Raw genomic sequence first — 25944 nt, forward strand, 5'->3', positions numbered from 1 at the left:
GTTATATTATTTGTTTTTTTTATTCCATTCACAAATGAAACTAGAATTACCGCCGAAAGGTCAAATTCCAGTTTACATCCATGTCTGTCCAGACTCATAATATATGTAGTACCCGTTTGTTCAACTGAGTAATGAAGGATTATCATAGATGCTAGACACGTGATTACTTTGTAAAGATGGATTCTTATAGAGTATATCTACACAAAGTGGGGCGCTTTTGTTTTCTCCTGGCATTTTTAGATGCAAAGCCTTTCTATAACCTGTAGGTGAAACTCGTTTATGATGACGATGATTCAAATTTCAGAATGAGGCAGTAAGTGAAAGGCAGAATGGACCAGATGGAGGACAGCCTGTACTGTTTTGTTATCATTTACTCACCGTTTTGTTCCAGTGTGTAAAAACTGGAATCAACTAATTAAATCTTAAATGACGGATAAAAACCTACTTTGAGGTCACAATGACTCAAAAGTGTCATCAATTCAGTGTCTGACCAACTGTGAAATATGTCACACTCTCCCCTTCTGCTCCTGAGTTATGGTGTTGGCTAGTGGTAAAAAGTCTTTTTCCAGAACATTGTGTCGTCTCAGTGAAGAAGACCTTTGACATTTGGTGTAAAACATCACTTAATCGTTGTATCCCATTAAACATCTGTGTTACATGTTGTCATAATTACAGCTTCAAATGCTGAGTTAAAGTCACCATGACTGTGACCTTTGAGTCTAAAGTGTCGAGTCATTATCCGACCAGCTGTGAAATGTGGTCAATTCTTGAGTTTTGTGTAGTCACAGTGACCATACTAAATTCTAGCGCAATTAATTTTCTCATCGAACTCTGAGCAAGAACGTGAGTGTATTTCCCATAATGTAAAAAAAAAAAATCCTTTATTTTGTTATCTTTGTTGACATACTGTAGCTATAGCAGTGTTAGAGAAATAAATAATTCAGTTGCAATTCTAGTATGCTGTCCATTGTTGGAATCGGGATCAAACATTAAAATGGCTGACACATATAACAAAACTTCCAAACCAAAATAAAACTGGCCTAAATTCCTCCAGATCCTTAATGCACACTGCATTTCTAAAACCACCCACACTCCAACACAGTCATCTCCTCATCTGTCCCTGAGCAGAGCTTTTCACCTCCCTCCCTTCTCCTCTATCCAAATCTCATCACAGCCATCTGAGTCAGAATGGAAACTGTCTTTCTCTGCCAGCGGTTTCACAGTTTCACTCTGACACGCTCACAGTAAAGGAAGGAGGGAGGACAATGGAGAAGCAGACAAGACAAGTGACAAACCAAGGAAAACTACTAAAATGTGATGGTGAAGGGCCATGCTTTGCCTTCAGAACAGTTTTATTCCTTCTTGTCCTGCTTTGAGGGAATTTCCCCAAGGTTTAGTGTGTATTATATTTGCTGGAGTAGGAGGATGTTTATGTTACCTTGGTGTTAATAAAACCACTTGAACTTAAGCAATGTTACTTTAGCCATGTGTGAATGAATGAATGCCTAAAATAACATCAAACCAATATCTTTGGGAATATCATCAGGAAAACAGTGTTTGCAATGTAGAGAGCATCTGCAGTTGAGCTTTGTGTTAAGTATATAAGAATGTATGGTCTGCTTTTGTGTGTGTGTGTCTCTCAGGAGAGCAAAATGTCCTTTGGGCCCTGTCATTAGTCAATCTCATAGAACAGAGACAGAACAGACCCCCCCTGCGAAAACAACTTGTGCTTTTCATTACTTCATTCAACAACACACACAGAACCATCCGCTGGGACTGCCACAGATCGGCCGAATGGGAAATGGAATAGCAGCCCAATTAGTAACTGGTCTAATGTGGTTAGTGTCACAATTTAGTGAAGCGCAACGGGACAGGATGTGATGTCAGAGAAACAGGAAGGGGGCAGATGGAGAGGAATTGCAAACATATTGGGCCTTGTTGGGATACAGCCGGAGGCAGGAACATTTGACAGGACAAAAAAAAAAGAGAAAAGACTCTGTGGCATTTAAGGGCACTCTCAAACTCCATGTTGAGGTCTTCCATGAATGTCCGTCCTCTCTGCCCAAACTCCTCAATCATCTCCAGTACTCGACTGTTTGATAAAAGGGGTTATTTTTGTTTTACATATTTTAAAGAGTGGAAGCAGAAAACTGACCTTAGGTATTTTTATTCATTTAGAAAGCAGTGGAACGGACACAGCAGCAGAGACACAAAAGAAGCTCTACAGTAAACTAAAGCTGAAGCTTTCCATTTAGTCAGTTCTCAGACATATAAATCAGCAGTTTTGTTTAGAAAAGTACTTGGGATATGATATCAAAACTGTTTTCTTTGGAAGTGAAGGCAGTGGAAGATAAGATAGTGTATACTGCAACAAATCACTGCACAGAAGTTTAATATGTGGGCACTGATCTGAAATAGTTTGAGATAAACCTGGTTAAGTTTGCTACACTGAGATAACAACATCAGGAATTCGAAATGCATGAATACTTTTCTTACTAAGAAGTCAGCCTCCTTAGCTGCTAAGAGCTCCAGCATATTCATCAAATTCGGTGTATTTAAAAAGGTACTATGTGTCAGATATGGCCAGAGTCTTTGTTTGAAACATTCAGAAAAAATGAAGTAACATTATCAACAGACTGTGAAGTAGTAACAGTCCTGACGTATACGTCTTGTTCTGTGCCCTGATCCAAGGTGTTGCTCAATAACACACACTGATCCAGGATATGCTTAGCCATTGCAGGCACTGTAAATTCTGTTGTAGCAATCGGTTGTACCTATATGATTATGCGTATGGCTGTGTGCACGTGCATGCGCAGATCTGTGTGTGACACACTTTATATGATATGTGATGTGTCATTATTTCACGTATCGGTAGGAACAGCTACATGTATGTATGGGTATACTACATAAATGCATCATGCAGTATGATGCACAATTTGTCTGTATTTTGTGTGTGTATTGTATCCGTATGTCTGTGTTAATGCATCTCTTGGTTCAGAAGTGGAAGGGGTGAGGGTAGGTATAGCATGTATATAATGAAAAATCAATACACAGAGTGGAAATAGAGTCCATCCAAAGATAATTATGTATTGTTTTTTAGACCAAAAAATATTATGAAAACTGGCACACAAGACTAGATGCATAATGGCCTGCTATTAAAATCATCCAGATTGTAAGATAACATGCAGATAGGCAACACTTTTCATTCTTGCCTTCTGTACATGTTACAGCAATGACTGCTGCCTGAGGAAAAGCACAGGGCTCAAAACACGCTATCTATCTCCTTTTGTTCGCTTTTTCTCTGTGTGCACGTATGTGCATTTTTGCACTTCAAATACTACTTCCAAACACCTGTATGTCTGCCTGTGTTTTTTTGATCACTTACTTACACTGGACTGATAGTTCCAAATCTCATTTCTATTCTGACCTATTTTGGAAATGCACTTTTACTGTAATTTCCACAAGACTCTCTAAGGCAACTAACAACAGCTCCCTTACCTCCTGTCCTGCTGTGTATTGCTACAGTGAGGTGTGGTTGGTCTGTTTGGGTGGCGCAATACACTGAAATGATGTGAGAAGTCAGAGAGCCGAGATCTGGTTCCGTGGGAAATTTGCAAATGTTTTAACAAGGGTCGAAGGGAGTGAGGGGAATTGTGAAAGAGCCCGTCTGAAAAAGCATTCAATTAATTGGAGCCATATTAAGATAAGGCTGCCTGGGGAGCTGTTGGACAACTCAAATGCTTTTAAAAAGGGAGTTTGGGCCAAGCAAAAAAAAAAAGATAAGGCCAATGAACCTCAATGGACTCAACTCCCCATTGCAAAAAACAAAACTAAATCTCAACAAGACATTTACTTTATTTGGTCGTAAAGCCTTGTGCTTTGAGCAAACAGTCTGTCAGCTGAGCAAGTGATACTTTAAAAAAAAAAAAAGGCCCACACAAGAACTCAATCTAGGGCAATGCAACTTACGTAAAAAATAGTTCATGTTAGCACTTAAAAAAACCCATAGTTTTAGGACTGACAAAGAGGGTCACTAACTTCCCTTTATCCTCCTTGTTACTCCAGGAAGCCTCCCAACACCAAAGCACCCCTGCTTAATCAGCTTAGGAAAACAAAAAAGCTCCCTCGTATGGCTTCAACGGAAGTAAAATTAAACCTATAAAAGGGATCAAGGAAGTGTGAAAAGCCATGGCAAGGGCTGAATGTGGAGCGTGCATGTGTGCGAGTAAGGAGGAGCACCTCACCTTTCCACCGTGGCTGCAGCCTCCTCCAGCTGGTTCAGAAGGAACGGATAGAGAGCTGGAAAACGGGTGAAAAACTCTCGGCCCGTCATCCTGAGGGGACAGACAGAAGAAGAGAAACAGAAAGGGGACGAACTTTAAAAAATAAAAAGAGCACATAGGCATAAACCCAGAGAAATTAGGATTATCAAACTGACTGTTTCTGAAGTCCTAAATCTTGCATTAAATCTTATGCACACAAAATAAAACAGCATGATGTTTTGCAACTTTGGGGGCTGTGTAGTTTATAGTAGTGGTTCTTATTCTTAACTGCACTAAAAAGCCACCGCCATGTTCCAAATCCTCTCCCTCCATAAGAGTGACATAACAAGAAACAGCAAGACACAAACTAGGCGAAATCACGGTGTGAGTGGCTCTAATCAAATGTTGTGAAGTTCTGATAAGGAGATGGCCTTGTGCCAGATACTCTCTACCTAAAACAAGTCCAGCCTTTATGTTTGCTTACTCTGCTGCAGCAAGAAACAAACACTGTACGCACACATACTGCGCCATGTGCTACAGTCACGTGTGTACTCACTCACACACATACACAAGTGTCAATAAAATGACAAACTTTATATTTAACACCGGCGGTCTTGCTGCTGCAACCGCCATTCAGCCTCAGGGCCAATAAAGTTTTTATTTAACTCTGCCCGTCTAAATCAAGTCGCTCCTTAAGGGAAGAGGTCTGGTCTGCCAAACACATGATCACAAGACTGGAGAGATCGCATACTGCTTCAGTCACGACTGCCACTGATTCTGGACTAACACACACACACACACACACACACACACACACACACACACACACACACACACACACAGGACCTGGTTCAAGTTAGCAGCAGGCAGGCACTGTCATGGTAGGAAAGTGAGTCATCGGTGTAGCTTTTAAAACCCCTTTCAACCAGGATATGACACACTCCTCACCTCTTGTGACCTGACACACACACACACACCCCAAATGTGAGGATAAGTGAATGTACTCCATAAGGAAACACATGCAAAAACAATCTAAGAAACATAAATATCCCAAAGTGTCCCTAAAGGTTTGATGTCCACGTTATGCGTGTGCAAATGCAGGGCTGAGTTTATTATATAAGAGTGTGAGTTCTCCCCTCCCTCCTCTGCACTCTCTAATGAGAGTCTATCTATCGGCTGCCTGGAGAATAAAGGTCAGAGGTTGTGTCGAAGCAGATTAGATGGGGTAAAAGGGGTAAAGGTCACAAAGGACGAGAGAGGTGAGAAAGCCCGGTCATGTTTAGGGGCTCACAGCTGTGTGCGCACACTCATAAAAGCTACAATACCTTTGAGGCAAATGAAACACAAATGATTAGAGATAACTTTGGATGGGCACGGCCCCTAGGTTGGGAACAACTGGAATAAACTAGCTTTCTGTATATAAAGTAGTTAAAACTCCACCTTGACCAACTGTAACAGTAGAATGCTGCCTAGACATCACTGTATCAGTACTAACATTCTAATGACCTTTTTTGTAATGGAGTATATTTTGTTTTGGCACTGCTTAACTAAAACATTTTATACACCACTGATAATAGGTTGCTGAGGTGCCTTGCTGCTTATAAAAGACAAAACAGAGGGAAAGCATGTATTTATTTCAACTTATAAAGATTCTGAAGGGCTGCAAAAGGCTGTTTGACAAATGTTGATCTATATAAATTTAAATAAATGTTTAAAAAGAGCTTTGAGTGTGTAGCTTTCTTGTTTTTTTTTAAGCACTTAAATGTTCTTGACATGGACATTTTTGCGTGTAGTGCAAAGAAAGAAGCTGACGGAGGCTTGATAAAGCTGGCCTGGTTGGAATGCAAAGAGAAATCTTCGCTCTGTCAGCTTTGTTTACAGTTGCATTTATCTCAGCAATGCTATCGGATCGACATCAATCCGCGCGGTCATGGAGGGGAGAAATCTGTGTCTGGGCTTAGTGGAACGATGATCCACAAGCAAACAATGAGTCTGGATTCGAGTAACTATGTAAAATACACAGCTGAAATTCCCACAGACAGCAAGAAGCTTAGTCTTCCCAAACACACAAATACACACACTGCTGTAAATAAACTGGTTTGTGTGAGAGGGAAATGTGTTTATGCTCCAGCTTCAGTGGACCAAGAGGCCCTTACACATACACAGCCAAATATTAGAGTGGACAAGCTGTCTCAATGCATTTTCTGCTCCCAAAGATCACAACCATAAAATCATGGTAATAAGAGAGACCAGACAGACTGTGGAAAAGACAAACTCCTAAAGACACAACTATAAATGAGTTACAGCTTTCCTGCTCATACACGCACAGTTCTGTACCAATTTCAAGTCAATACAATTAGATTTACTGGCATGCTACAATAGCACTAGTGTAACATAAAAATAATGATTGCTAAACTACAAAATATTAAAAGATCAACATGTACATAAATTCTTCTATTTGAAATTAATCGTAGCACACAAACTCTCCCACATGCATATAAAAAAAAAAAAAAGTCACCCCACACAGTAATAATAAGAAAGAAAGCAGCAGACAAGAGGAGGGGGAGAAAATTATACAAAGGGAGGGTCAGCAGACTAACACCACAACTGAGAGCAGACAAGATAAACAGGAGCAGCCTTGGCTTGGGTTAGAGCATTCAGAGGCCTTCAGTGCATCAGCCAATAGAAATATAGTAAAGAGAATAGAGACAGAGCTTCCTGGAGCAGGGCCCAAAGCCCTGTGAAACTTTACCCTGGATTATCTGTGGGGTAACAAATCACTTCTGAGCTCAATATAGACCTCACTACAACTATCATGTTGTCCTACAGCCAAACAGTACAAGCACATTATTGCTCAAGTTTGTTTTAATATGCTCTAAATACTACCGAATACTGTTAACAGCGGCCAGTAAGATATCAACAGTTTTATACATTACGGCTTCAAGGTGTACAAGGCCACTTTGCGTATTTGCATTTCAAGATAGCAGTGAGCTGACAGGTATAACAAGAATAAGTCTATAGTCTGGAGCCATGCTAACAGCTCAGTGAGGAATTAGTCATGTTCACCATTTTTGTCAACATAAAATACAGAGCTGGAGTTGGGAAATGGTTAGACTAGCTTAGCATGACAAGGCTAACGCAAGTCGTAATTACGTCTGGGAAGTGATTTCTTTTGATAGATTCCATACATCCGACTTGGCAATTACTAATATGTAAGCAATATGGATGCCTCACATCAGCTGAAGACTGTTATTCAGTGTAATTAATCTCAAATGTAATGGATATGGTGTTATATTGTCAAGGCAAAGTATTTTAATCCTAACACCAACAACTCAATAATCATAAAACCATCTTTATAGCACATTAACATGGAAATCTTTCCCATCTCTACCATCCATCACATGAGTTGAAGGGCATCTCAGCATACTAATGTGAGCATGCTAACATGCTGGTGTTCAGGGGATATAATGTTTACCATGTTTAGCATCTTAGTTTAGTGTGTTAGCAAGCTAACATTCACTAAATAGCGCTAAACACAAAGTACAGCTGAAGCGGTTTAATGTCAGTGGTTGGGTCAGGCACTGATAATGGTTGCCCATTGGTCGAAAGATTCCAGGCTGCATGTCGAAGTGTCCTTGGGTAAGATACTGAACACCGAATTGCTCCTTGTGGCTTTTCTACCAGTGTATGTGTGTGAATGTTAGTTTGCGTTTGAGCACTTAGGCTCAGTGTGTGAATGGTGAATGCGATGTAGTGTAAAAAGCACTGAGCAAAGACTAGAAAGGCGCTATACAAATACAGAGCATTTACATATACCAAAGGTTTGGACAAATTGAAATTTTGAACTGATAGAAAAGTTAACTGAGCAAAAAGGCCATTGGCATGGCTAAAAACTGAAATTTAATTACATAGCAATTATTTAGCATGATGGTCGTGAACAACATACAACACAATGCTGTGCTCTGTGATTGTTCATGTCAAAAAAACTAAAAGGTCAGATTCCATGGAGTCCAGCTTTCTGTACTTGCTGGGTCATATTTGGGTGATAGTTCTTTTAAGTTTGTTTTTCTTGCTATGTATCTTTCTAACTATCTATGGATTTCATTGTGTCACAACATGTTGAAAAGACATTTCGTGTGTCTAGAAACAAACCTATTTATTTGTTTTGTACAATGCCGGCAAATAAGACATGCATTTTGGGGGGGAAATGTGTCTACTAAAGCATCAAATACTAAACCTGTTGTAGCATCTGGTGCTCAACTGCACCCATCCTGAGTCTACGTTGGAAAGAACAAATCATAAAATGTATGTGGAGAAAACATTTGACTCAGGTCTGCTATCATTTTCACTATCAATGTTTCCAAACTTACTTGGATGGTTCTTTGACAAGGCATTGGGAGTCTGTTATAAATTAAACACTCTTTTTCCAGAAACCTCAAAAACAAACCATAATTTTTCAAACAATCCTTGACAGCACAGCAGGACTCACAACGGACCCTTCCAACTAAAACTGAGAAAGTTGAACCTCAAAACAGATTCCTCATTTGCACACCTCAAACAAGATTATTATTTGCAAGACAGGTTTGTGGCTTTAAGTTGTGTACGTTTCTAATTTTCTGAACACTTTCACCATGAAAATTTTTAAGGAAATCATCATCTGCATTGTTTTTTCCCAAAATAAAAAAACTGTTACCAATAGAGGGCTGTTTATCACACACCAACAACACACCAGAGAATCTGTTTATCCACTTTAAACATGATTATTGATCTGCCCTTTTATTAAAACTTTCATCATTTCATTAATATCATCATAATCAATCATCATAATCATATTGGATGTCAATACAGACACCTTTAGTGCCCCATGGTCTAAAGTCCAGATGCTGTTTCAGCTATTTTTCCAGTGGAAGACAAGAACATTCCAAAATTGTGAGACAAACATTTTTGTATTTCCGACCATATTGCTCACAGATGTGACATCGGTGAACATTTCCGGCCCTCATAAGACCAGACATGTAACAATGGAGACCTGCATCTCCACAAGCAATAATCGGCACTGGGTTTGAGTAGCTTGAAACCTGCAGTTCAGTCAGAGTGGTGTTACAACAGTGTCCCCTGGAGGTGTATTAACACCACTGTTAATACACATGTGCTTCTTTTTACCTTGTGTTTAAGTACTCTAAATGTTTATTCTAAAGAGTTTGCTTCCTTTGCTGACTGCTGATGTCCTACAAAAATATAAATTTATTATATTCTATGCTTGACAGTCTCGCTCGAGTCTGAAATAATTTAGTTCTTAAAACATGTGGGAAAAAGGATAAACTAAAAGTGAAACTGCACAGGAAACTAAATGGAATTACTTCAACAAACTGATTGAATTCCCCTTGTCTTGTGGTATGAAATATACAGTATTTAAGGCCACATTTGCTTTTTGCGGATAACTTTTTTTGTACTAGTAATTGTGACTAATGGAATTTATTTTTACGCATAGATGACTGATAACCACTGATTTACTACTTCCCTCGTGCAAATGTTAGCAGCTCATTCTGCACCGATGCACATGGCAGTAAACGTGAACTGGTAGAGCATTATTAAGAGAGGGAGAAGCAGCAGACCTATTCTTTTTTGAGTGCTCGTCCTTCCCTTTCTTTACTCCAAAGATCCTTGTGATCAGAGTGCTGAAGAGAAGAGTGGAGGAGTTCCTCACCTGGGAAACAAAAGAACAAAAACAGAGGGAAGGAGGACAGAAGAGAGAGACAGATAGACAGAGAGAGAGAGAGACAGAGAGAAAGAGTGAGTATATGCATTTGACACTGGAAAAGTAACAGAGCTAATATGAACGTCAGTATGACAAGAAAAATGTACTACTTTGTCATCATGTCACACCCTGCATCAGATGCACACAAAAGTGGCAGTGTCTTCGGTAGACCAAGCTAAAAATACAGTCCCTGCAGTAAATTCCTTGATGAAGACTGTAAGGTTCAGCTTTTGTTGAAACGGTTTTAGAGTGGTGTTTATGTGCTGCTGTTGAATAGTTAGTGTACCCACACTGATATAAATGGGGTGGCCAAATATTAGAAACACACCCCAGAGGTGTTGGGAGTGAAAAACAGGAATGTTGTTGGTGCGTGTTAATCTAATTTAAACAACAGAGGTAGAATAGGAGTCGAAACTCACTGCCCAAACAGGAGAGGTGAAGCCCAGCACGGCCGCCTGCATTCCATCTGAGACGAAGGGAATGATGTTTTCCCCCAGACGAGTGTCCCTGTACAGAGCCCTGAGGATGTTCAGAGCATGGACCTGTGGCGAGGTAAACAGACCACATTAAGAATTATCACGTTACAAATCACGCTATGACAAAGACCATTATTCATTCATCAAAAACATCAACAAGATTTACCTCCTGGTGAGGCTGGTAGACAATCTTCAAGTAACGGCCAAAATATAACACCATTTGGCTGCGGTTCCAAACTAACTTCCTAACTAACTAACCTCTGTGCCACCCTCCACCATTATGATGGGTAGGATGCAGTTTGTTAAATTTTCACAATTGATCAATACTACACTGACTGCCTACAGTTTTGAAAACCCCACTTGAACATTTGAAATGTCTAACCTGTGTTTCATAATGCTTGGTTACAGAAGAAGTAAAGCAAACTTTACGAGGTCAAAGTGGGATGAAAGTCAAGCAGTGTGCTCATGAAAGAAGCTATCCCAGGTAAGGTTTGACTAGATATAGGACTCTGATGGGTGATCATACCTGAGGAACAGTGGAGCTGTCAGTGTTCCTGTTAGAAGAGGGCATGGCCAAAGCGATCAGTTCTCTCATCGTCATTTTCAACAGGCTGCAACTGGATGACTTGGGTTCAGAGGAGAGCAGAGCCTGCAGAAGTGAAAACAAACAAAAAAAAAAACAGGTCAGTGTGAGTGTTTACAACACATGTGCATGTCAGAGACACTACTATATTTCTGTTTCTTCACCGGATTTTGGTTTTGTTAAGAGAGTACTCCACCTATTTTGCGCTACACTACTGTAACGCTGTCAGACCCAGGATCAAAATCGATGCAGCAGAACCAAGGATATTGTCTGATCTATTATATTATATATTGTGTGATATTCCACGCATTCGTCTTCCATTACCCACAATGCAACTCCACCCCCCCCATTTTTTAATTTTTAGCCTTCGGGCCTAACGGATATCACTTTTAAGCACCTCCCTCTGATGCCATGAAAAGCTTTCATCTACCTTATGTTAACAGCCATTACAAAATACTGTATGGTATACAATTTAACAGATAGAGCCAACTTATTCATTACAAGCCACATGAACTACTGTCAAGTCAGTATTTTATTCATTCACTGTCATCACATAAAGACCCAGCTATACGATTACATTACATTACAAGTTTGCCTATACTGATAACTTCACTGAATGACATCACTTATATGTGGCAGGGGTGGGAGATGGGAATGTAGGAGAGAGGGGGTGACAGCAATTGGCTGCTGTGTGAGACAGGAGTTATCTCACTGTGAGAGCTGATGGGAGCCAGCTGTGTGTCTGGCCTGGGTTATGGTTAAGAGTTAGGCCTGGGAGGGATGGAGAGATGGAAGTAGGGAGGAGATGAGGAGGAGGCACTGTCTGGATCTTATGAACTCTTGGGGGGCTGGGATGGAGGACGGTAAAGAGGAAGAGGAGGGCTCCTATGAAGTCTGTCCCAGGTCGGTCCAGACCAGTATGAGACGAAAGCAGGAGCCAGCCTTCCCGGATCTGACTCTGTCTTTCTGTGTGAAGGAATGCAGCCCAGAGCTCTGCCAAGGTGTCGAATTTTGCCTCTCCCAGACATCTTCCACTCTTTCTCCTTCATCTTTTCTTCGCTGTCTCTCCATCTCCATTCATCCTCATCTTAAGTAATCCATATTTGTTTTTGTATAATGGCTCGGCCCTACTACTCTTCTTTTCTTCTCTCACTTAACTATACCATCAACTTCAGCTGTCATATCTTTTAATTCGAAGCGTTTCCGGTAGGCAACAGGAATGCATTTTGCATTGCAAACAGCATTTAACAAGCAGATAATTCCCATAAAGTCCCATAAATTACCCAGGATAAGCATGAGGACACTGCCATGAAAGTGAAATTTAAAACTTCAAGGTTAAGCTAGTTCAAAGATTTCAGACATTTTTTAGCCAACGCACATGTCTGGTATATAAACAAAGGGATGTCAGCAGGCGCAGCCATGCGTTTCATACCCACAACCACAAGAATGAGCAACCCCACTCCATAAATTACTCTGATGAAATCTGTCATGTCTAGTTTTAATATCAGTAATCAGAGGAAGTGGGTAGGCAAACTGTGGCTGAATAACAGACTGAGTCAGTCAAGTGTTAAGGTAGGTTAGTACATTGTTACAAGTGTGTGGGACTGGTGACTACCAAGAGGGGTCAATCAAAGGACATTGTGTGTGTGTGTGTGTTGTGTGTTCATGCAAGTCAGTGAGTAAAAACAAAAAAAAGACGGATGGAATAAGAAACTCAATGTTCTTCCAGCATGAGTGCTCCAGTAGCACGCCAAGAACTGTTGATTGCACTACTTTTAGGAGTAAACAGGAGCACACACACACACAGGGTTTCTATTACTAACCCTCTGAGAACTTTCCAACATTCATTCACGAACCATAACCCTCACTATGTCCATGCAACACATTCCATATGATAAACTTAATTTTGACCAAACTGTAACCTTAACAATCACATGACCTCATGTTACAGTTGAAAGTGGATTAGAATTTGTATTGTGCCAAAGGTGGCAGAGGCCTTGCTGTTGCTTACAGCAACTATTTGACACAACTGTAAACACATCTTTATGTTTAAAGTCAACTGTCAAAATGACTTACTCATTCAGCCTGGTGCAGCATATCTCTGGTTTGACTCACAAACGAGGCCACACCCTTGATCTCATATGTACTTTAGGCCTGACTATGAACTCCCTCTCATTGACAGACCTTGTATCTGATAACAAATTTATTATATGTGACTCCTCCATCCAGGCAACGTCTCACATTCTGAAGCAAACAGTATGTTCCTGCATTTTTAATAATCAGTCCGCTCTAAAAGTTCTCATCTATCTCCTCTGATTTATGTAATAGCCCAATAAAGCCTTCTAACATGAATTATCTGGTCAATGAAATCAATAACTTGTGCTCCTTGGCTATAAATGCCAATGAACCTATTACAACCAGGTTGGTTGCAGCATCCCGTGGATAAATTATTCCATTCGTGTAGGAGGCAGACTGCAGGAGGGCCAAGCGCAGCTAGAAAAAGACAAAACTTAATGTCCATTTTCTTCACATGAAGGAGCTTTGCTCAATCAGAAAATAAAGGAAGCTGCTGCTTTCTCTGCCACCCCAACTAAAGAGAGCAAACTATATAAATTTTTGGCAATAAAATCAAAAGTATCAACACTGTGTCCCCCCCTCTCTTCTTCTGATCTAGTAATGTTCCATATTTACTTAGTTTGCCCTTATTACCATGCTCAACCCCACATTTCCTGTCTCCATCTTCAACTTCCTATTAAATAAAGCCCAAAAACCCCTCCGTTTGTGTCCCTGATCAATTTAAGACAGCCTGTGTCCAGCTGCGCTGAGCACCTCCTTCAAGTTGTTAAAGGGAATAATATTTTGATATATTCCAATCTGGCTTTTGCCGAAAATAGTACTGAAACTGCTTTGTTAAGAGTCAACTTTCTGTTTCGGTAAAACCATGATTTCAGCAACATAGACACACCCCGCAACTGTTTAGCTGCTCTTCACTTTTCCAGTATATTGGCCCACTTGCCTCTCATGTCAAACCAAACTCTAGGAGTCTGGGAATATTTGATCCTCAATTAAAACCAAACAAACTGGTTTAATTCTGTTTCAGACTTGCAGCCAGTAAAGTTCAATCAAAATTTTAACCACTTCTAAGGCATTACATGGCTTAACTCCTGCCTACATTTCCGAGCTAAGCCCATACACCACTGAGCGGTCTCTTAGGTCATCCAATCAAAACCCGTTGGCTATACTGCACGCCATACATAAAACCAGAGACATCCTGCACCCAGACTCTGGAATGATCTCCCCACTCCCATTAGATCAGCTGAGTCTGTTGACTGTTTCAAACAACATTTAAAATCCCACTTCTTTAGGTTAGCTTTTCTTCCACTTCCAATAATGTGCTCTTTGTGGTGTCAAGTTGCTGTTTGCTTACTGTGTTGTATGTGCATTGCGTTTGTATGTTTGTGTACGAGTATGGCTTTTTAAATGTTTTTTCTCTTGTATGAGCTTTTTAATTTAGGTGTTTGTGCTTGATATTGATGTCAAGCACTTTGTAACCTGTGGTCACATTTGTTTACTGAATCTAACCCTCTCTGGACAGTGTTAAAAAAGATACTATATAAAGATTTACTTACTTATTTCTGATTTTCAGAACTCACATTGCAAATGGCAGTCATTTTTATTTACCTAAATCCAGCAAATTACAGCAGAATTGACATAACACAGCCTGTTCTGCCTAAACTATGATCTCCTGGGATAAATACAGCAATGACGCAAACCTGAGAAATCCAAAACTGTGTCTTGAACAGCACCAAAGGATCACTATGTTCAGAGAGGGTTTGATTTTTTTGAGGAAAGCTCTGAAACGGCTGTATTTCTTAAGGAAGCTTAAGAAGGCAATCTTCCTGTGACAAGTTCGTATTAACTTTTACAGAACAGCAATAGAAAGCATAGTAACATCAAAAACTGGCATGGGGGGTGCACGGCCCAGGAAAAGAGGGCTCTGCAGCTGGTGATTAAAACTGCTCAGAAGATCATTGGTGCCCATCTACACTGCATCAGGAATATCGGTGAGGTGAGGTGCCTACGCAGAGCCCAAAGGATATTAAAGGACAGTACCCACCCCAGCCACAGCCTGTTCACCCTGCTGCCTTCTGGGAAGAGATACAGAGGCATTTGCTGTTGTACCCCCAGGAAGTAAGAGTCCTGGCTGTGAGACTCCTAAATTCCTCAGCACCCCACCATGTTAAATAATTTTATTTCTGTATGTGCTTATATAATTTTTGTATCTAACATTTGCTCTTTGTGAGTAGCATATAGGGAACTACAAACCTCATGTCATTATACGACCCTGTGTTGTAAAATGACACAAATCTACCTTGTATGTGAAAATCTGAAAACCATGCTTACACACCTGGATGTAGAAGGGTATTCCAGCACTGCGTCGTGTGGCACACAGCTTGGATGATGGGTCACTGGCTTTGACCTCTTCTAGAACCTCAGACAGCCAGCGGGCCGGAAGCTGCTGCAGTGCCTGACTTCCACTCCTTACACACACAAAGTTACATATTAACTCATTTACCATTTTTTATATTTTTGTATACAAGTTATTTTAGACACGCGAGCAGCTATTTTGTGCACCATAATCCACAGTACAGCATTTTTTCAGTACCACTGTCTATACACACCAGAGTTATCAGCTGACTTAGACTATAATGTCCTCAGAGAGGCAATTTGTGGTACAGCACAAAACATGTCGACACAAACATAAACAAAAAACACATCAAATAAACAGAAGCAACAATAGTCTAAAATCATCTATAGCCACCATGATAAAATGATAAAATTGTGTATTCCACAATTTGGCCATGTTTAATACCCCCATTAACTGTATTGTATGCATGTTTTCAAGATGGAAAGTCATTCTGCACACTGCTGCGTGACTTTAACCTAAACAAATAAATGCAATGTGTTTCTCCAAAACAGAAACAGTCCACTTTCACACCAAATCTAGACCAGAGGTGCAAAACATATTAAAAAAGATATTTTTATTTTAGTTTCCATAATGAGTAGAATAAAATGATCATGTTCAGAAAGTTTCAGATGAATTATTAACCACAGCACAGTGTACTTGAATTGCTTTCAAATTCTCCGATTCATTGGTTCCAAAGATAGCATCAAAATGAAAAATCATCATCAAGCACCTCATCCACTGCACAGACGTGATTCCTATGAAGTCACATTAAACAAGTGAAAATTTATCATGTAGCTTGAGACAAAAACATATTGAATATGGATCCATTTGTTTTATGTACCTATCTGAAAGCGGTTTAAGATACAAAGGAAATTCCTACTTGTTGTGACACATTTACACTGTTCTCTGGGGCATCTGGTGCTCTGAGCGTTTTAAAACAATTGCTAAGAATATCATCTGAAGCAGGTCTGGCAAACACACACCCACAAGAAACCGCTCTGCCCTGTTTTGTAAGAAGCAGCTGTATAACAAGAGCCAGTGGAGCGGAGAGGACAAATTAAAACAATCCAATGTGGAGGGCCCAGCCACAAACACTCCAGTGTACTTCATCACACACACACACACACACACACACACACACACACACAATCAGTGATTTCCACCTGGGGTACTTAACTAATAAAAAAATAATAATAATCTGATTTTTAAAAATCCACATATTGAGTATACCTGACCAGTGTGTGGTACAACTAAGCATGTGTGAAAACTAGTAAATAAGCAGAGAAGTTAAAATAGTAAGCAAAAAGTAATTGATAAAAAGGTTAAAATAGATAAATAGATGGATAAAATAAAGGATAAATTGTTGAAATACCTCGCTAGTAATGAATAATGGGGCTGAAATAGTTATCTATAAGTAATGAATAAGTGAAGTATAAATGGTTGAAATAAATGCAGTAGCTACAAGTAACTTCATTTGAAATACCTAAAAATAATAGATAGTAGTAGTAATAGTAACTTAAAAATAATGGATAACATAAATAGCAGTACAAATGCAAGCTTGGACAAACAGACCTTAAAACTGAATTCATCTATCTATTCTATCATTAATTGTTAACTAACATCCAATTTTAAATCATTTTAAATAAATACATTTGGAACAAGTTGGGTGGTGCAGATGAAGGGGTACTTGAGTTCATCTGACAGGGCTGTGGGGGTGCGTCTGACAAAAAAGGTTGGGAACCGCTGCTGTAAACAATCGCAGATATAAATGCACATGCCTAACCAGGGAACTCACTTAAAGGGAGGCGGAGTGAAAGAAGGACAAAATGGGGAAGAATGGAGAGAGAGACAAAGAGACAGAGTGAGAGAGAGAGTGCAAACACAGTGGAACACACCAGAACCAGATCCCAAGGCAGAGCATCAAAAGGACATGGCTAAGCACCCCGCAATCAACACCCCATAACCCAGCATACGGCCCGCACACCATCCACACACTGCTCTTCCCCTCCTGAAAGCACACACACACACGCCCCAAGAAGGACACACACACTTCCAGTACTCCTACACACAACCACTAGAATGTTGCCTTCATTACACAACATAGTGCGAGACTGGTTTTTGTGAAAGTACAAAACAAGCGAGTTTAGTTTTAACTGCTCAGCACTGGGTGGTTCAAAGTAAACACTGCTGCAACGGTTCTGTGGTTCGTCACCTGCCGCAGGGCCAAGAGACATCTTCCACAACCCGTCATTGAGGAAAACAGGGAGGTACAAGAAAGTGAGAAATTCTTTCATGTCGTTTAGAATTAAAAGATTGTTTTTTTTCCTTCCACTCAGCAGGATAATAGTAGGATTATTTCCATGAATAGCACAGGTGATGGAGAGCATTGTCACACAGGCCCCATCAGTCTATTACAGTTCATTGTGCAATTAAAGTGTATGAGTGTAGCTTTTATTATATTATTTTTATTTAGCAATATTTATTCAGTTAGGACAGAAACAGACAAGTCACTCTCAGAAATAAACAACACAAGCCTACTTCCTAAATAAAGCGCATTTCCAAAATTGTTGAATGGTTCTTTAAATAATGTATAAGAATTTCATGATTTTTTATTAGCCGTCCAGAGGGCTCCAGATGATGACTAACACCAATTATCAAGTGTTACCAACATATTATACCTACAGAGTGATACTGAGAGGACTTGCCTACTTGCTAATTACAAGGCACACTGACACTCAGTGTCATGATGGGCGCTAATGCCCACAGCCATTCAGCAGGATTACCTTTCAGTCGTTGGCCCTGAATGTGAAAACAAACACACCTGCACAGCATGTCGTGAGGCGCACAAATCCCACATAAGCCAGTTCAAAGGCGCCACGATGACGGGACTGCAGGAGCTGCTGACGGAAGTACAGGCCTACCCCCTCCACCTGTAACAGAGAGAATGCATTGACTGTATTAATCTAACAAAGACCCTGTTAAGGAACTGTATTGACTTTAATATATGTATTTTATATGCAAAGGTGCAGAGTCTAAAAAAAATCCTTTCGGAGTTCTAGTATCAGTGATTTACTGGGGGCTTTATGATATGACATAATGGGGCCCAACTGATGATTACTTTAAGTACTGAGTCATTGTTTTTTTGTCTTTTATTTATCAATAAATATCAATATGTGCTGTTGATTATATTTAATTCATTGAGTACTAATCTGTGTTAATCTATAAATGTAAAATCTATAAAATGTCAGTAAATAGTAGGGCTGGCCCGAACGTCATTTTTTGAGCTTTGACGCTTCGATAGTAATTAAGAGCGAATAAGCGAAGTTTTGAGTGAGAAGAGTCTGATCCGAGCAGGTCCAGAGCAGAATCCAGGAACAGTTTAGCCGGGCAGGGGTCCAGACAGAGAGCAGACGGGATGAGTGGTATTTCCGGTAGCGGAACTAAATCTAACACGTTATTATGCAAATTTCACTTTTATTACAGCGACTAAATGCTCTTCTTCTACAATCGGCATCATTTAATTATTTAGATGTGTGCATTATGTTGTTTGTTTGTTGCCAGCCTACAGTTTAGCTACTGATTGGAAATTTGACTGTTTTGATCTGAAATTTAGCAATTGTAAAATTAATAGACGGCATAACTGCCACATTGCTGCTGTCATCGCTCAGTTTAAAGTGCTCCCACACAGCTGAGGGCATAATTTCGTTTTCCCTTTGATGCGAACTGGAGCGTTACGTTCAGGAGGTCAGGCGAAAAAAAACCTCAGTAATCGAATCTCAAAATTGAAAATCGAATGTCTACCCAATGGTCGAATATTCGGGTCCAGCCCTAGTAAATAGTAACAAAATTCCCAGCACAATTTCCCGGAGCCCAGAGTGATGTCTTCAGGCAGGTCCCCAGCCAGAACTGGTGACATTGCAATGAAATGCATTCCAATTACTCTGTACTCAGGTTAATTAAGAGAGGTCATTATTGGGTGATGTGTCAAAGCACAGACTGCTGTGGGTACTTAGTTTAAGAGTGGAAATCTTCATAAAAAGGAACACTTCTCATAGACTCTGTGGATGCATAATGGATGACCACAAAGTCCATGTAGAACAGTTTTAGTGACAATCCCTCCACTGGTACGATGAACAGGGAACCACTAAAATGCAAAACCAAAACAATTAACCCCCTCCCAATCCCACCGCTGTGAATGACATAATTGTCTGTGAATTCCACTCCTGATCAATCAAATGCTGAAATATAGCAGATCGTCTCTATAAATATTCCAACTAAAAGCAAAGCAGTACAGTGTAAAAAATGGTTATATATGGTGGTTATATAGTATATTTGATGGTTATATAGTGATGAACGGCCTTATCTTATCCCACTTTAGCCTTTCCCCTATTTGGCAAGAAAAGTGTAGCTGTAACACTGGCTACACTCTCGTTTTAGAGACACCACTTAGTTTTCAGCCAGTGAGCACTGAGCATGTCAAGCGTGAGAGCAGCATGTCAGTAGCGTGACAAGTGTGTTCAAATAAGGATGTTGAGACATCCACATAATCGCCACTGTCAGTAAAACCATCCAGTTAGTAATAGTGTTAGCAACATTATTCTAACTATACACATACACACACAAATGAGTGCTGTGGCAGTTTGTAAACTGGTGAGTGTTGCAGGTGAGGCGGCAGGGCGAGGCGGACGCAGAGCTCCAGTGCCCTGTCATTAAGGCTGTGGTATCACCGCCACCACAGAGGCGGCCAGTCCTCGACTTAGTCAGGGGTGGCATGGAGGGCACAGGGAGGGGTGGCAAGGCCCCGATGCAAAAAGCCTTGTGTGAAACGGCCCCTTAGGGGATGTGGGGTTAGACACAACATCTAAACTAACACAGACATAGACCCACAGAGGACTCATGAGTACGCCAGTCACTTCAGAAACAAACTCTGATGTCACTGAGTGTAAGAGCAATGATGCATGAAGACGGTTTATAAGAGGAAAACAGCAGGCAAATGTGCTGAAACTGAAAAAAATACAGAATACAAAATATGTGTAATATGAACACATTACAAAAAGAATAAATGCAACAAAAGTTTATGGCTTAGGCCACATGACTGGTCAGTAAACTCAACTGACCCTGCCGACCTAAAGTGGACTAACTTAAACACCAAAGTATGGACTGAGTAAACCACAGTGGTACCAAGCCCAATGACTTATCACATTGGTGGCCAGAGTGGACTCCAGGACAGGCCTGACCTCACCGGGGTAAAAATGGCAGCGACAGTCACTGTTAGATGGCCCGTGGCTCCTGGGGCCCAGACCGCTGCGGTGCTGAGCTGGGCCGAGTCGGGCCGCGGCTTCGCCTATTTAAAGCATCCCTCCCGAAGGTTCCCGTCTGTGTAACTGTATAAAAGGGCCGAGCAAGCTTCCTGCGTGGGGCGGGGGAGGGTACAGGGGGGGACTTTATTTAGACGTCAACTTCCTGTTTGCAAACGTGCCTGTTTCCCAGAAAAACTTCCTTGTGCGGAGAGCGAAGTTTCCCAAGTCTAATTACATGTATGGCTCGGGGCCGTGACAGTGACCCAAATAGCCAACTTCTCCCCTGAGGCCGAGGGTTAGACAGCACTCTGATAATGTTTGTTGTTGTTGCTGCAATCTGCAGGAGTAATTGTGAAGTTCTGGTTTATAAACAGTACAGACAATAGAAAGCAATAAAGTAATAATTTACTATAAACAAGTGTTATTCTTAACTGCTGTAGTCCAGTGGGTTTAGTCTGGTATCTGCTAAATATGCTGATATGCATAATATTAGATGTAATTACAGTTATTTTCTGGCGCATGTCACACTGCAGCTTTTTGAATTAATGAGTACCTTTCTTGGATCTAAGCATCCATGGCCAAATGTTGTATGAAGCCTTCTGAAAAATTTGAGGATTACAGGGCCTTCCAGGAGGCTGTATATTATATCATTGTAGCTGTGTATTGCATTTTTATATATTTATCTTGTAATGCGTTTTCTCTGTTAGTCCTCCCCTAAACCAATCATTCACTTCTCCCTGCACACCCCGTTTACCCTGTAGTGAGCAGTATTATGAGATTTGGGACACTTAGCTGAATCATCACTTTGCACCATGTTTGACAAAGTAAAAAGTAGTGAACATGATATGGACGGTAAATTTTTCATTACACTGTGGGAATCTGTGAGGGCAATATGAGGCAGCATGCAATTTACTTTTAGAATTTGGAAACGCAAATAAAATGGTGTAAAGAAAATATTGTGCACTAGAGAGCAAATATAGAGTGGTGTGTCTGGATGTGGGTGTGTTTCGCGCTGAGATTCAGAGCAGCCAAACCAACGGTCTGTCTCCTCTGTATAACCAGTGCTCCAACCGATGCAGGCCGAGCTATACCAAATAAACACCAGAGCTGTCAAACTCCAGCTGACCAACGACTTTGGTGGTCTGTCACACTCATACAGTGCAAGTGTGCTCACACACAGACAAAACCCTGTATTATGCTGTCAAGATGTCAAAGTGCTGCTCCTTCTATTTTCTCTGTCCAGTCAGGCAGTCTCCCTTCCTTCACTGATCAACGTCAGACAAACTTTCAATCACAATGCATCATCTTTGCTGAAAAAGTCTAAAAATATTGTGGAAAGTGATCAACAGAAAAATATTTATCACTATTAATTCCCCATTTACAACGGTTGCTGTTGCCACGGTGCCACCCAGTGACAAAAACATCTGCAGTGTTGCCAGGCCAACAAGGATGTAACAGGATGCTGGCTGAGGACCGCAGGAGGTGTTGAGCTCACACGCATTTTGAAAAGGGATGCATTTTAGTCACACACACCCACACAAACACACACACACACCCACACACACTATACACATGTGTTTGCCCATGCATGTCATCGCTGCGGTAGGGCAGAATGACTTTGTCCACAAAGACTAAGCCAGACCCAACTTTCCAAATACTAGTGGAATCACCCCGCTGCCTGTTAATGCTGACACACTTACTACTAGCGCGCGCGCACACACACACACACACACACACAGAAAAAGATGCGGTAAAGACATTGAGGACAGGAGTTCAGATTTTCCTCTTGTCCACGTGGTCCTCAGCATCCATTATGTAATGAGCCCTGTCGCCATAGTTACCACACATGGTACAACATGGTACCATGATATCACCATCAATAATATCTTCAGCACACTGTGGTTGTGACATCATCACCAAGTCCATTTCCAAGTCCATTGTTGTGACAGTTAAAACAACCCTGGCTGTTTTAGATGGCCTGATATCGTGTCCAACTGGTTTAGAGATAATACTGTGTAAGAGGTGAAAAAAAATGTAACGAGCACAGGACTGACAAACTGTAATGAGTCCATACATGGATTTCACATGTCTATGCACAATCTGGTTGAAACCACTTTCAAACACTTTGCATAGATGGTTCTAGTGATTTTGCTGCTGATGAATACTTTCCAGTGTTAGCTGCTAGCATACCAGTGCTACCAGTACACAAGGGCAACTGTATGTGAACTATTGTCGTCACATTATATCTTAGAGGTGACTTAATCTTAAATGACATGTTGTTTTTACCAAATGTAAACTGACCATTAATAATAAAAGTGATTAAACTTACAGAACGGATATAAAAGAAGAGAAAATAAAATGTATCTTAGCCAATGGCTAATAAAAACATACAGTACAATGCACAGCCTGCTGCTAACCCTAAAGTAAACTGACTGATGACTGTCTTACATTCCTGCTACTTCAAATGTGGCAGGTAAACAACCTGCGCAGTAAAAAATTGTGGCCCTCCACACAAAATACAAAAAACACACAGTCAGCTCATGGTACAGTATGATACTTCCTACTTTCTCTCTCAGGAGTGTAAATACACGGTCAACAGGCAAACATAAACACACACACACACACACACACACACACGTGCGCGCGTGCACTTTACCCCCTACACAGACAAACACAGCCTATGTCTGGTACCCTTGTTATTATGGACGTTCACATGCTGAACCACTCAGACAACCATTCCTGTGTGAGTTTGTCTGTGTGTCAGTCTGTGTGTCTGTGTGTGTGTGTGTGTGTGTGTGTGTGTGTGTGTGTGTGTGTGTGTGTGTGTTGTTTGCAGCGCTCAGTCTTTTCCTGCTGGCAGTGGAAGTGATTTGGAAAGAATGCAGTGGAAAGGGAGGGGCGTCGCGACTGTTAAACCAGCAGGATCGGGCCTCAAATGAAAGCGCAGCGCTAACAAGGGCGGATGCTAATTGAAGAGCTTCTCAGCGTGGTGTCACACACACAGACACACATTCATATAATTCCCCACTACAATATATACAGACATACAGTGAAAAACATTACACCTTATTACATTGAAGGCTGCCCCCAAATATTATTATGGCACTGCAGCCCTATCAGCTAACTCTACCCAGACTGGGAGCTCAGGGTACCGGGGGAGTGTTGGTGTTTGTTTACACCACTAGCACAGGAGCTTTGGACCACAGGGAGGAGGTGGTTTTCAGGCCCGGTGGACCCAGAGGGGAATGCTGCCAAGGCAAGGAAACCGGCAGCAGCCTCCCAGTAAGTCATGGACCAAGACCGAACACAGCCTCCTAGACCAACTGAGGCCAGTTTGATGACTGGGAATACAGTACCGAGGGGATTTACAGGGGCTTCAGCCAGGACTCTCACTCTAGGGACAATGAAGTTCAAGCGGGGAGGCAACAAAAAGGAAGAGCGAGTTGACAATTCTGCGAGTATTTGGTTCTTGTGAAGTTGGAAGTAATTTATTTGAGTGTTTTGAACAACGAGACTTGTGACACACTACCACAACTCAGCTGTTACAGGTTGGTTAGCCTTGTTAGGCATCCCATTCCTAAAATATGACTTCAAAGCAATAAGAATAGTGACAAGGCAGGCCTGAGTGCGGCAGAAGATAATTAAAAAAACGCTCAGTCAGACTTGCAAAGCTACCATTACTATACTATTTTTTAGTTCTTAATGTAACATATTACTAGTGAATTAGCACAGCAGACTGATCAGGATATTTATGCAATTCATGAAATGCATCAATCGACTTCCAATACCAGCGCTCACTTTCTACCACATTTAAAACCTGGATACCACGCTGTGTGGAACCCAGTTTTATGCAAGGTAACATCATGGGGCTAGGGATCACTGTTGCACTAAAAAGTCAAGAATCAGTGGCGTGCTATGACTGGTGAAAATCGGTAGGGATACTGATCACTAATCTCTATTAACATAGGTCAGCAATATTTTGGCCTCCCCGTGTCTAGTATTTACTGCCATTTAAATTGGTCTGTGTTCATGCCACAAGCACTTCCAATGCTGGGATTTAAACTACAGCGTGTGTGTTCATAGTAAATTTGTGCAATAGTGTGGCACATAAATATCAGGAAGTGGTGAATCAATCAATTAATTGGTGGTTTTGGTCTTTTCATGGGATTTGTTGAAAATGAGAAACCAAATGAATATCCTTTAACTGGCCTTATCAACAACTAATGATGATGATGAAAGTGACTGTATACTTGGTGCTTCAGATTGGCAAACATTTCAATTTGGATCAATTATTAAATAAATAAGTAACTAATAAACTACTTCATGACATAACATTTGAAATGGACAACACTGGCTGGTCAAAAGGTTAACACAATCCCAAAAACTGAAACAAACCTGCTTCAAAGCACACTAGATGCTACTGTGTTTAAGGTAACAGCAGCAGGAGAATAAGAGTGAGGTTCATGTGAACATGTTTTGTACACAGATCTTACCTGCTCCTCTGTGATGAGCCCACGGTGTGTGCGCGTGTTGTCATTGGTGTAGTGCAGAGGTAGGCTCTGACACAGCTGTCCAAGCAGCATGGCCACTTCCTTCATGCTCCGCCAGCAACATACCAGCACCATCTGGGCTGTCACCCTGTAGCCCTCACCGCCTGGAACCAACACATAAAGTCACATGGGAAAACTTTGATCACTTTTGGTGATCACTTTTGGTTTATTACCCATTTTTCAAACTTAAAATAAAAGATTTTTGTCTTATTATGTCATGTACCATGTTAAAGCTTTGTATGCAATGGAAACCAAAGGAAGTGGTTATCGTTTATATTGGGCCACACATTCTACACATCCCTGAACACACACACACACACACACACACACACACACAAATATTGCACAGGGCCATTTCATTTTCCTTATCACTGTGATGATACAGTACTTCAGTTAATCATTATTAAGATTTCTTCAAGTATTAGACTGTGCTTTGTGTATATATACACACAAACCATACAAAAATAAAGTCAAACACTGCCCCCATTAGGACATCTCTTGTACATTCTTGATTTCACCAATTTAATTCACATCCATCTCAAGTAAA

General features: G+C 40.8%; 1 protein-coding gene across 1 annotated transcript in view; it reads right to left on the minus strand.

The window, feature by feature from the left end:
* Positions 1 to 25944, minus strand: part of thada (THADA armadillo repeat containing) — a 91828-nt gene that overhangs the window by 55352 nt on the left and 10532 nt on the right. The window contains 8 exon segments of the mRNA XM_038737680.1: positions 4245 to 4334; positions 9878 to 9969; positions 10440 to 10562; positions 11023 to 11145; positions 15488 to 15620; positions 18369 to 18384; positions 18387 to 18477; positions 25341 to 25501. Coding sequence (XP_038593608.1) covers positions 4245 to 4334; positions 9878 to 9969; positions 10440 to 10562; positions 11023 to 11145; positions 15488 to 15620; positions 18369 to 18384; positions 18387 to 18477; positions 25341 to 25501 — 829 coding nt within the window.

Source organism: Micropterus salmoides, unplaced genomic scaffold, assembly GCF_014851395.1.
Source record: "Micropterus salmoides isolate LMB-PRFRI ecotype aquatic unplaced genomic scaffold, ASM1485139v1 Ms_hic_scaffold_22, whole genome shotgun sequence".
In the NCBI taxonomy this organism is placed as follows: Eukaryota; Metazoa; Chordata; class Actinopteri; order Centrarchiformes; family Centrarchidae; genus Micropterus; species Micropterus salmoides.